General features: G+C 38.9%; 2 protein-coding genes and 1 long non-coding RNA gene across 5 annotated transcripts in view; 1 reads left to right on the forward strand and 2 right to left on the reverse strand.

Moving 5' to 3' along the window:
- LOC122646344 overlaps nucleotides 1-2,732 on the reverse strand; it is a 60,401-nt gene extending 57,669 nt beyond the window's left edge. For both annotated transcript variants that reach the window (XM_043839895.1, XM_043839884.1), the window contains exons 1-2: nucleotides 2,127-2,732; nucleotides 740-1,004 (exon numbers count right to left, since the gene is read on the reverse strand). In XM_043839895.1, coding sequence (XP_043695830.1) covers nucleotides 740-1,004; nucleotides 2,127-2,620 — 759 coding nt within the window. In that variant the 5' untranslated portion in view covers nucleotides 2,621-2,732. The remainder of the gene's footprint in view (nucleotides 1-739; nucleotides 1,005-2,126) is intronic.
- A 4,339-nt stretch (nucleotides 2,733-7,071) lies between these two features.
- Nucleotides 7,072-7,402, forward strand: LOC122646378. The gene is made up of 2 exons (XR_006330608.1): nucleotides 7,072-7,158; nucleotides 7,228-7,402. It is a non-coding gene; the product is annotated as an uncharacterized LOC122646378 (long non-coding RNA).
- LOC122646364 (stem-specific protein TSJT1-like) lies at nucleotides 7,266-10,265 on the reverse strand. Of its 2 annotated transcripts, XM_043839913.1 has the most exons (6): nucleotides 10,162-10,265; nucleotides 9,905-10,128; nucleotides 8,063-8,303; nucleotides 7,811-7,931; nucleotides 7,496-7,711; nucleotides 7,266-7,464 (listed from the first exon to the last, which is right to left on the reverse strand). In XM_043839913.1, exons 2-5 carry the CDS (start codon nucleotides 10,102-10,104, stop codon nucleotides 7,524-7,526), a joined length of 750 nt encoding a protein of 249 aa, XP_043695848.1. In that variant the 5' UTR covers nucleotides 10,105-10,128; nucleotides 10,162-10,265; the 3' UTR covers nucleotides 7,266-7,464; nucleotides 7,496-7,523. The 2 variants fall into 2 exon arrangements, with proteins under 2 accessions (XP_043695848.1, XP_043695855.1); XM_043839920.1 differs by lacking the exon at nucleotides 7,266-7,464 and having other exon boundaries at nucleotides 7,471-7,711.
- Nucleotides 10,266-12,420: the final 2,155 nt, after the last annotated feature.

Here is a 12,420-nt window from a genome sequence, read left to right on the forward strand (position 1 = left end):
GAGATTTTGTGCACATGTATAACGTACATGTGTTTTTTCCCATGTTATCCCCGCATTACGTTCTATGAAATTCTTTACAACTACAGCCTAGGTTCGGTGGTGCAACAAAATAAGCAAAGGTTGCTATTTTGAAAAGAATCTGACACATTGCAAGTGAGTAGTAGCAAAAGAAAAATGTCCTTAAAGTCTCAATTCGTCCCTTTCCAGTTCCCAGACAAGCAATTCAACCCTATAGACCTATGCTACAAGGGAAGAAAATAGCTATGTTTATAGCACTGATAAAACTCAAATGAATTCAGGGGCTATTACTCATAGAGAATAACTGCACTACAAGGTTGGTAATGGAGCTAATGTTGTCAAGGGAAATGTAGGTTTCACTAATATAGGGGATCCCCATCATTTGGGCAATCTTATTCAGCCATGTTTGCCTCACATGTTGAAATAAAACCCCTGCTACTGCAAGATTTGCATCATAACAAAAAACACTTGGCCTAACTAGAATTCAGGGATAAGAGAAAAACAAAGATAAACAAAGTTAGAGCATCTTTTGAAGCAAGAGAAATTCGTAACTGGTGCAAATACTATGATCTACGGAAGAATACACACTAAGAGGCTAAAGATCCAACAGAAAAGCACTTTAAAGTTTTTTAGCCTATGCAACTCATAGGAGAAAAAATATTATACTGTAACTGAAATGCTAAAAACATGTCAGTTTTCATTTTCCAGCGTTGAAAAATACCTGAAGATTTAATTTCTGGAGGGTATGCATCATAGCAAGGTTGAGAGACCCCAATGATGTGAGTCGATTATATGACAGGTCCAAACTTTCAAGGCTTCGTAGAGAGGACAAAGTGGAAGGCATTTCAACGAATTTATTATGGGAAACCCTCAATGACTTCAGGGAATTCAATGAAATAATCTCATTAGGCAACTTCTTCAGCTTATTGAATGAAAGGTCTAAAAACTCTAGTTTACTAAGGCAGCCGATTTCGGGAGGAAGATATCTGCGGAAAGGAATATACAAATATATTAGCATCAAAGATATCTCCACTTGGCACCCAAACAAGGTTAGGAGGATAACACTTGCAAAGGTGTGAAGAAAACTATATTCTACATGCATCAGAACCACAATCAACTGACCAGGAATAACAAAATAGATGGGTCAAGCATGATTTGGTTGTACCATGGGCTAATGAGATATATGCCAGGACCAAGATTGAACTTGATCAAAACAAGAAATGAATAATAAATTGAAATATTGGAAGCAGAGTCTTGTAGAACAAATTAAAGTGCTGACATTATTATGCCTATCTTGCATCAGTCATTTGGAACTTTGAGAACAATTGGAAGTTAAAGGCTTAATTAGGAGGAGTTCCAAACTAAATCTGCAGCCTAGTAATTGGCTCATGTAACCAAACAAAATCTATCTGATGAATCATTCAACCATTCCTGCCATGTATTCCACACGTATATAAATAAACAAGTACAACAACTGAATGTTATGCCTAGAGCAAGAGCCATAACCAAATCAAGCCAATGTTTCCACTCATTGTGTGGAACATAAATGTCTTTCCACTATGGTTATCAGTTATAAGAGACCGTGGACTACAAAATTCATCTTCCCATAATTCTCCTAGTTTCAATACACAAACGATTAAAAGCTTTATTCAAATACATGGGGGTACATGAATCCTATTGTAATTCCACTATATTAGATGCCACTGCTGCAGCTCAACTCATAAGCACTCACATCATTTCTCACCAGTACAACCCAGGTACCTTCGCCGACCCATCAGCTTTTTAACACCACCAATTTGCACCATAGCACTCCTCACTGGTGCATTTGCTGGTTTTCGTCTCACATGGCAAAATCATATCAATCGTTTCCATCTTGTCTTCTATTGGTGCTAATCCTAAGTTGCCTTGAATATAAATATTTTTAACTATATCCATCCCTAAGTCCCTGCATCTAATGCCTCTCAACACCTTCATCTCAGCTACCCTGATTGTAAGCAAGTTATTACCTTTCTTAATTTCTATGTTAGGTATCCATGAGGTTTCTATGTTACTAAAGAATAAAAGGTAAATGCTTTCCTGAACACCGAGAAACAGAGGAAGATACCTACCGAATAGAAAAGTGGCAAACAGAGAGCCTAGTCAGGGACGTGAGGCTCGCAATCTCACTCAATATAGGAAAAGCCGAAGGTCTCGGGGGAACTTTACAAAGCTCGAGCTCTTTCAAAGCTTTCAACTTGTGCAGAGGCAGACCTGACAAGCTGGGAGATGATATCTTCACTTGCAAGCATTCCAGCTCAACCAAATTCCCAGTCTCCGACGGAAAGAGATTTATCTCGTTCGCAAAGAATTTCAGGGTCTTCAAGCACTTGAGTTTCCCCAAAGACTGAGGAATTAAATTGAACACGTTTCTGTACAAGTATAACCCCTTAATTGGTTCCTTGGAGCTATCCAAAAGAGAAACTTCCCATGCTTTCCCCGAAACGTCGATAACTGGCTCGTCATCCGAATTATCCCTGTCCGGTCCTTTCTCTGAAGCTTTCTCTTCTTCTCTGCCTTCATTTGACCGCTCACCATGGTCGGGATTATTCTCAGAATCTTGCATTGCATCAGTGCAATTGAAAGAAAACCTAAAACCGCATAATAGAGAATAATTACGAAACTCAGGGGAAACTTAAGTGAGAGCTACGAGACACAGCAAGAAGGGACCGGCAAACGAATTGTCCTCTTCTTCCAAATTAGGGTTTAAGTTAGGTTTCAGAGGAATAAAGTTTTACAGAACGTAAAGAAAACATAAGGTTAGGGTTTAAAAGTCACAAGAGCAATTAAAAGAAGGAAAGAGAGAACACAGGTTGCGAAAGGCGGGGGAAATAGAAAGAATTGCAGAGCGGAAGAAGAACAAAATCCGCGGTTGCGACTTGGTTAGGACTAGAGGCTAGAGCAGAGAAAGGAAAAAAGAACGATTTCAGGAACAGAAGTGTATTAAATAATGATCGACCAACGAAAATGGAGGACAAAAAAAGATACCGGGAAGTCGGGAACCACTTTCGGGCACCTATCCTCGTGGTTTTCTGGAAATTTTCAAGCAGTGAAGTGATCGGAGAAGTAAAAGGAAAGGTTTATGCAACCACAAAAGTACGGGCTTTGCACTTTTTTTGATTTTACGAAACTAACCTTGATAAGAAGGAAAGTGGGGAGATGTCAGCTCCGCCGCGCTGCGTCTTGCTACGGACGATTGCGATCTGTTCCTTATGGTACATGAGCCCACTGAGGGGCTAAGATCCGGACCACGCATGACATTTATGTGCCGCGTGAAGCTTTAATTATCTTATCTTGTCAGGGGGATTGATGGTATAAGATTACGTAGGATGAAACGGAGTAATTTTTACCTAAAAAAAGATAAAGAAAGTTCGTTGGGAGTTAGATTCACTTATTCTCCACAGTATGATTTCATTAAATCGGAATCACAAATTTTGAATTTTGATATTTTTATTTTTTTATTTTTGGATAAAGACACAATTTAAAATTTAGAAAGAAAAACAAAAATAAGGAAAGTGACACAAAGGATGATGTCTTACAAATAAATAAGTAGGATTGATAAAATGGAGAGGTGCATCCGGAGTATGTGCAATCGACATATTCCATTAAAGCTTAATAAAGGAAAGTCCTATAAAATTATTGTATGACCGGCTATGATGTATGGGGCAGAATATTAGACAGTTAAGAAATGTTATATTGAAAAGTTATGTGTAGCAGAGATGAGGATGTTAAGATAAATGTATTGAAAAAATAAAAATGATAAAATAAATAATGAATGTATTAGAGCTTGCTTGGGAGTTGCCCCGATCAATGATAAGCCCTGAGAGAATCGCTTGAGGTGGTATGATCATATTCTACGGTGGTCAAGGGATGCCCCAGTAAGGAGGTTTGATATGGTTATTATCGAAGGAGTTAAAAAAAGTAGGGACAAGCCTAAAATGACCATAGGAGAAGTTGTGAGGAAGGATATGCATAATCTAGATCTTGTGTCACGTATGACTTCAGATAGAGTCTATTGGAGGGCAAGAATCCATGTTGTAGATCCCATTTAACTAAGATTCTCTGAACTTGTTGGGATGTGCATCGTTCCTATTATTTCTATCTTTCTTTTTTCATTGCATTTGCTACCTTTCATTCGTTAGTGTCCATTTTTCTTTTTTTCTTGTTTTATTCATGTAATCGGTCCCAATAAATTGGGCTAAGGCTGAATTTATTATTGTTGTTGTTGAAAAACCAAAATTCACAAAATTTGAAGACAATTGTTTGCTCAATTACGTACCTTTGTCAACCGTCCCAGAAGGAACACCTTTCTCATCTCTCATGTAAATCAGGTTTGCCCTTACGAAACTATCCACTCATTGTTTCAATTATAAAAAATACACTGTTTTGGGTTTGAGTTTTCAAAACTCCTCAAAACAGTGTTCCTCCTCCAACTCAGTACCTTTTTTGAGAGTTTCAACCCTACTTCGCCTTCTCTGATCATGTTCTTCTTCCAACGAGACCACCCGTTCCTACCCCCTTCTTCTTCTTCTTCCCACCCCACTCGCTATGCCTTGCGTCCACACGCCCCCACCCGTATTGCACCTCACCCCACCCGCCGCTACCCCCTACTTCTTCCTCCCACCCACCCCTGTAATCAAGCCCAATGATTCCGTGCAAGCTTGCCCTGCAACTCAACCGTCAGCGACGCATCACCTAGACCTGCAGCTTATGGTGACTGGTAATCTGCAACGTTTGTAATTCTAATTTTGATTTTGCGGTCGAACTACGCCGATGTTGGTAGAAGAAGCAATTCCTCTTAATTTCTATCTACAGACAAAAACTGCAAACCCATGTGGAGAAAATTGAAAACTCAATTTGATTTCGAATCTTGTCATTTGAATATCAACGACTTACCCTCTCATACATTTTGTAATTTTGATCGTATATGTTCCATGTTACTGGCGTTGTGGAAGCTATATGTGTTCTATGCTCTGAACCAAAGCAGAAGCATCAATTTGAACCACAACGAAAGCTCCCAAAATTTTGTCTTAATTGTTTCGAAATTACGATGTTCGTTTGATTCGTTATCCTCTCTCTCTTATGTTGTCAAATATGTTGTCTATTTGCATCGTCCTCAAGGCGCTCACGAGCTAAAACCCATTTTTCAGACAACACCCAAGAAATAGAGGAATTGGAAGAAACAACGTGGAAAACAAATTGCAGAAACTGTAGTGCTATTGTTGAAAACAAAAAAGGAAAATAACATTCCCCTCCCCTGTACAAATGCCCAATATTAAAACCATCCGCTCTGCCTTCTGAAACTACAACCGTCCCTTTTTTTTTCTAACGTTGTGATCTATTAAATCTAAAAGACATTTTCACTCTTTGCACTAAAACAAAACAAATCTAACCCCACTTACTTATATTTTAAACATTACCGTTGAGAAAGCCTTTAAACCGAACCTCTCCTTCCCTTCTTCATCTCAACCGGAGACTTGAGAAGCTGCAATTTCCTTCGACCTAAGGACCTGCAATTTCCAGTGGAGGTAAGTGAACTCGTTCTATCTTCTCTTCAATATATCCCTCTCATATCACTTCCACAAAGACCAAGACAACAATGCCACTGATTTCATCCACATGCAACCCAACCTTTTACCCAAACGTCTACTACTCTAGCCTTTTCTCGCTACGCCAACACTGTCTAGCAAAGCCCACCAAAGCCTGCGCATGTGGTCGTTGCTATGAGCTTATCTAAGGCTCATCACATTGTCGCTTACATGGACAGACTTGGGCACTCTGTAGTCTGTTCTAGGGTTGCCGCATTGTATAATTCTCTAATAGACAGAGATTATCATAAAAATATAAATGCGGACACTTAATTGTGTTGAACTTGATCCATTGAAATTCTCGATTTAGCTTACCACCATTGTATTCACAATGAGAATTTCTAATAGTTTTGTTCTGTATCTGAGAGACAATTATTGTTGCGTTTGTATTTCATGCAATCGCGGTGATCCAATGGTTTATGCCTACCGACAGAACTTACTACAATCAGATGCTTGTTGTGTGATATATATGTAAATGAGGGTGATCCTCAATAGGGTTTCCGCACCCCGAAAAGGTAAACATCCAAGTTTGCGAGTTGTCGAACTATGAGTGATTGAAATTTGGGGCCTCGGTAATATTAGTTTTAATTTTATTATTTGAAAGGAGTTTGAAATATTTTGATTAATCATTGGTTCTAACACTCGCAGTTAATTTATATCGCTCTTGCTTTATTGGCAGGTTATTTAATTTTGTTCGTTTCTACGATTGTGGTCAGTTTTTGTGATTTATTGTTAGTTATTCCTACAATTGTGATCGGTTTTTGTGATTTATTGTTAGTTATTCCCTTTTTTACGTTTGCAGGTATGTCCCTCCTGTTAGTGGCAATGCCAAAGGTGGGAGGGGCTGACTTTACATTTTGTATTTAAGTTTCTGATGGCCAGTGAATGCTCCTTGATCACTCCTCTTGATGGTGTAGCTTGGAGGAGGTGTGGAGACTTGGATGGTAGTTGATGTTCATAAAGATGTGTAAAGTTCGTAATTTATATTCATTACTGGGTTAATGGTTGCAGTTATTGGCTTATTACAGACCCGGGTGGAGTGTTCAAATCAGACCCAAAGAAACCAGCAGGAGGGCATGTGCTTGCCCATGCCACCATGGTTAGATTGCTGTTTAGGAAGGGCATAGGAGAACAACAAATCTGCTAAGTGTTTGATGCCCCTAATCTGCCTGAGGCTGAAGCCATATCCTTTTAAATCAATCTTAATTCTCACAAACACCTGCACCACTCATGATTAGATGCCACCCTGATTCATTAACCACTTGATCATTACTACTGCTGGTCCAAATGCAACGCCAACCAACATCACCTAAAGAATGTTTAGTGATGGAGGATCTGCTACAGTGCCATCAAAAACCTAAATCAATATTCATCTGTGCTTGACTTATCATTCCAGAAGAGACAGAAGTAGAAAAGAGTGTAAAATAACAAACATATGAATTTACTTGAATGATCCAAATCATTGGAACACAATTTACAGAAAAAATGTAGTTCTGCACTACAAAACTGATTGCACGTAGTGTTGCGTGTCTGCCAGCCCATGGGTACTTCCGATATTTTATCCTAACACAAATTACTGAAACAGAGGCTGACTTCTTGTGTGCTAAGAAATCTTTGTAATGCAACAAAGGCTAGATTAGGAGGTTTCACTCCTACAACCATGATACAAGAATATCTATTACAGGTGCAGCGGAAGCTGCAGGAGGCAATCTAATTACAGTAATGCCTCGGCTTATACTTCAAAACAAATTCTAACAACATAAAAATCCAGCATCAAGAAATAGGAAAATGATCATATGATGGAAGATGAGTAATGGTAGGATAGACACGAAGGGGAGGTCAAATGGTAACAACAGCCTTGCCGAGATGGAATTGGAGAGGTCAGTAGAGGGCAGACCAGTTAGCAGCACTCCCAGCTCTTGGCATGGTAGATGCTCTCCTGGTCTCTTTATCAACCTTGAACATTGCACCACAAACCTGACCTGAACTGTCAACCCTAGGCATTGCCTTCAGCTCATTTGTTGGGTGCTCGTAACTCTTCAAGCCTCCAGAGGTTGTGAAGAAACACCCTGAGGTCAAACAGAACATCAGAAAAATACACCAATCTTGTTCTAATAAAATCACTCAATGTAGGTTTTACATACGTATCACTTTGTAAGATCATATACCTTTAGGGAATGGTGCAAAAGATTTTCCACAAGATTTCATCACTTTCTCCTTATCATCTGAAAAAACAAGATGGCCTTCAGAATCAACTCCCCAGAAGAAGGGCACACTCCCATGAGCATCCTGTGTCCAGATATTCATTTTGCCACCAATCCAACTACCAAAAGTCAGCAAGTCACCAATTTATTGTAGTAGACACAATACAGTAAATATAGAGCTCAGAAGTGATCACTGTTTTTTTTTAGATTACTTACAGCAGCGATGAAAGAGGCTTTCAAAGAGCTATCATACAAGATAAAAGCAAACTTCCCATCAATATCTCTCAAGACCTTGTCTGCAGGATAAGGCCCTCTGTCTCTTAGAGTTCTGTATGCTTCTATTATAACAGTGACTTCATTTCCAGTCTTATTCAACCCATATTGTTTCTTCAGAAGAGTAATGTTCTCAATGTGCCCTTGGAATAGGCAGAATATGTCATCTGCAACAGCAAATAACCTTGCAGAGAAAAGAGGGAACAAACTCAATCCTAGTTTACAGCAATTGATAGAGAAATAAATAAAGAAATGAAACTAGGGAAAATATTGAAAGAGAGGCAATTAAATTGGAGCAGAAGTTTATAGTAAAATGATAATAAAATGTGATATCCTTCAAATCTTGGATTTAGATTGGTCAGACAAATTACAGACAGGAAAATAGAAACTCTGGATTTGGCTTGCATGCTTTCCAGACTCAGTTTTACCCCACCCTGATAGGGGACTAACCAAGGAGTCAGGAATAGGAGTAAAACTGTTTATTCCCCCCATTTAAGTAATGAATCTGATTTTACCCACATTACATCTACTAGGATCTTGATGGATTGGACAAACTTTTGATGTAGAAAGGGAGCACAGACCTCTCCCATTCTGCATATTGTGTGTAAAGCTTCCAAACACAGCACACAACACACAGCTCAACATCATTTTCAGGGTTTAATGACAATTGGGCACATAGAGACTCTAGCTTCTTACCTATAAGTGATTGAATAGCATTAAGATACAAATTTAAAAATAAAAATAAAACCTATAGCTTCTTTACACAGATTTGGCTGTTACAATGATAGAATCCATTAATCAAACAGATAATAATATGAATGAAATTGTAGAATTGGGATTTCTTATTTTGAAGAGCAGAGTCACCGACTCGCAAATCATTTGAATGAATACGAAATTCCATCAGATAGAAACTGTTAGCGGATCAGGTTTCACCCAGTCCATGCGTCCACCTGAGGCAATCATGAACCCAATAGAGTCCGTTTAGAGTTACTTGGAGAAGGGGCCACTAAAGGTCTCCTACTCGTACTCAAACACAAAAGAGGGAGGGGGGAGCAGGCTGGGGATATAAGCGAGATCTACATCCACTCCCCCAATTGCGTGAAATCTCTCTCTCTAGAAAACTCTCTCAAGTCTTCTTCCTCTCCGATTGTGTGTGTGTGCATCTCAAGAGCTTCCATCACTGCTTTGGGATTTGAAGAGTGAAATATCGTTTTTTTACGATCATCTATCGAGTGCACCGCCATAAGGAAGACTTGTTTGTGTTATCTCCATTGGCGACGTGATCGTTCGGCTGTCAATCAAGAACTTCTCGATCCATCTTCACAATTGATTCAAACGAGTCTCTCTTTCCAACCCCCTAACCCCGGATCACACAAGATAGATAATGATCAAACAAACTAACAACAAAACCCGAAAAAGAAATTTTCATTTGGGATTGTCTCCTACTGACAAGATCATAACGAACACGGGTTCTCCCACTTGTCCAAACTCCGAAGCAGTCCTAAAAGATTAATGTTTAGGCCACATTCATTGTTTTCACTCCCAAAAGAAATAGGACAAAGTAACATATGGATCATAGTTATGGACATGTTTAAGATTAGGGAGAATGTTCTCTGTGCCGCTGCGCCCAGACACATGGGCTTGCCACTCAAGGGGTAGGGTGGTCACTACGCCAACCCCCATGTGCTTGGGCGCAGCCTCCGCTGCGTCACAGAGAACAGCGCCCCGATAGATTAATAGAACAAACAGAAGACGAAAATCTGGATCTAATGCCTATTTATATACCTTAGAAGTAAAGGGTTCTGTTTATCAGAGGTAAAGGCCATGAAACCAGAAGGACCGAGATTAATGGAGACGGAATCCGGATGGATAGATGAGAAGTGCTGGGCCAATAATCCATCTTTCAAAGCGGAAACCGAATCCGTAACAGAACTCTGCAGGCCTTCGGGGCTCTTTCCGATCGATTTGTCGAACACTGCGAGCATTTTCTCGTTCCAAAATTCTATTTCGCTTAATAGAGATGCAAGCTGATTGGGTCTCTCACAAGTCACCAATAGATATCTCTATATCTCGATTCAAAATGAAGATTAAACGGAATGACAGCGAGAGAGAGAGAGAGAGAGAGAGGATGGTTTGTGGAGGATGGCTTGGAGAAACAAATAAATGAGTTTCTATGGAGTCTCTCTCTCGTCAGATGATTCTAAACCCCAAACAAACCCTCATTTTGCGCATAAAATTCCGTGCTGATTGGATGGTTTTGGATTAGTAAAACGCGGTCATAAAATCCAAGTCCTAACCAAAAACAAAAAAGGGTCATAAAATCCAAGTTGGTGAGGCTATCTCTACATGATCGGTCATGTTTGCACCAAATCTGCTTTAGCCATTTTTTGACTTTCTGAAAAATAAAAAGGATTAAAAGTTTCCTCCACCACCCAATGAATGGATTCCCACCATTCTCGGGTTTACACCCCTCCTAAGTTCCTAAGTTTAGTATTTTTTCCAAATACCTTCGAATGGATACCTCCTGTGCGCATCTGAAGCCGCTTTATCCATTCACGGTGGCTGAAGGAAAACTCGGTCCTAAATAGAATGAAATGTATCACAGGGATCCTACACTGATTTTATGTTACCATGAGAATGGGAGAACATTCATTATTTATAAAAAATAAAGATGACATCTCCGCCTTGACTTCAAAGGTCAAGAGTTATGATACTTTAATTTACAGATGCTAAGAATTCCACTCTTCCTGGGAAACAAGCCAAAGAATGGATCTATTTGGCCAGAACAATAGTGATTTATGGGACTTGAGAGGATGTCCATTCATTCATATTTTGTTGCTATGATAAGTCTTCAACACTGGCCGATGAGGAGAAATTTAAGAGAGATGACTTCTTGGATACTCTCAACATACTTGAGTGTCATCAAGAGTCTTGTCTTTCTCCTTCAACCTCTGCAAACCGTAGGCTCTGTTCAGAGTAACGACCATGCATCACTTTGAGCTCATTCTCCACTGCTCTGCATCTTCCCTTCAGTTCTCACATGTCTTTGCTCAGTTCGTTGATATTGCTAAATGTTTGGAATATAGTTCTTCATCACAGTGTTGCTTTAGGAATGAACTGAACCATCCAAAACAGAAAATTATTGTCAGCTTCTTGAAGATAATTTATAATTCCATCAGTTAAATCAGGAGAGAATCAGAAACATAGGTGTATTGTTGCCAACAACATTGCCTATTTACAGAATGGAAATGGCAAACAGCAAATGGATTGGACCACATACAAGTTTTGGCTAGACAAATTCGATCTCAGAAGCATACAACCAAGTTAGGGTGGGCACAAGGTAATGTGGGGGATATTTCTAGTATTGACAAATATAGAAGAAAGTAGTAGCGATAAAGGCTATAAACAAACAAGGTCCTCAACAACCAAGTTAAGGTGGGAACAAGGTAATGTGGGGAAATTTCAAGTATTGACAAATATAGAAGAGAGTAGTAGAGATAAAGGCTATAAACAAACAAGGTCCTACTGCATCACAAGTTCCAACTTCAAGTCAACCAAGCTAGTTGTCAATTCACTACAAAGTATTATTGTCGGGCATATTTGTATCCCTCTTAAACTAGAATGGGCATCCATCAAGGAGACGTGGATCCAAAATATATCCTGCATCTAAATCTTGTAGGCATTATGCTGGCTGTGGTCAATAGGGATCACTAACATTTCTACTGAGTTTATTTCCACATCTTTTTGTTACACAAGGACTACAATACGAGTGGCCAAAACAGTTGATCAATCATCCAATATTCTAATTGCCTTGTTTGAATTAATTAGAACTAACTCTAATACAGCATCTACAGACCTTAAGAAGTAACAAATTATGACATGATCAGCCAACTAGGATGCAAAAGGACTAGGAATTTCTTATTTTGGTAGAGCAGTTTTGCATCTAATGTCTGTGAACAAACATATCGTTCTAGAAGTTGAAACTTGTACACAGATTGCAATTCATGTCAAACTAAACTATATGCCAAGAAATTCTAACAACGCTAAATAAACAATTTTAGCCAAGTTACAAATGAAAAGAAGAATGAAAAATAAAAATCATTAGCAAAGTTTCCAAAACGGAAGGAGATTATTTAAAAAGAAAAAAGAAAAACAAAGCATAAGGAACCACTTAATAGCAGAGTGTGTCTGTTACAATTATGCATGTATGTAGTACATCCATATTTATGGTTACTAATAGTTACTTAATTTATTGTCATCAAATAATCAAATACAATGAGATAAAACATACAGCTCCATAT

This window comes from Telopea speciosissima, chromosome 1 (assembly GCF_018873765.1).
Source record: "Telopea speciosissima isolate NSW1024214 ecotype Mountain lineage chromosome 1, Tspe_v1, whole genome shotgun sequence".
In the NCBI taxonomy this organism is placed as follows: Eukaryota; Viridiplantae; Streptophyta; class Magnoliopsida; order Proteales; family Proteaceae; genus Telopea; species Telopea speciosissima.

Excerpts from the sequence above, each read along its gene's own strand:
- LOC122646364 (XM_043839913.1), bottom strand. The coding sequence starts at position 10,104 with ATGCTCGCAGTGTTCGACAAATCGATCGGAAAGAGCCCCGAAGGCCTG. Across the intron at positions 7,932-8,062 it reads AAGCCTCTTTCATCGCTGCT|GATGCTCATGGGAGTGTGCC; the intron begins GTAAGTAATCTA and ends ATCTGGACACAG. Across the intron at positions 7,712-7,810 it reads TTTTGCACCATTCCCTAAAG|GGTGTTTCTTCACAACCTCT; the intron begins GTATATGATCTT and ends GTTTGACCTCAG.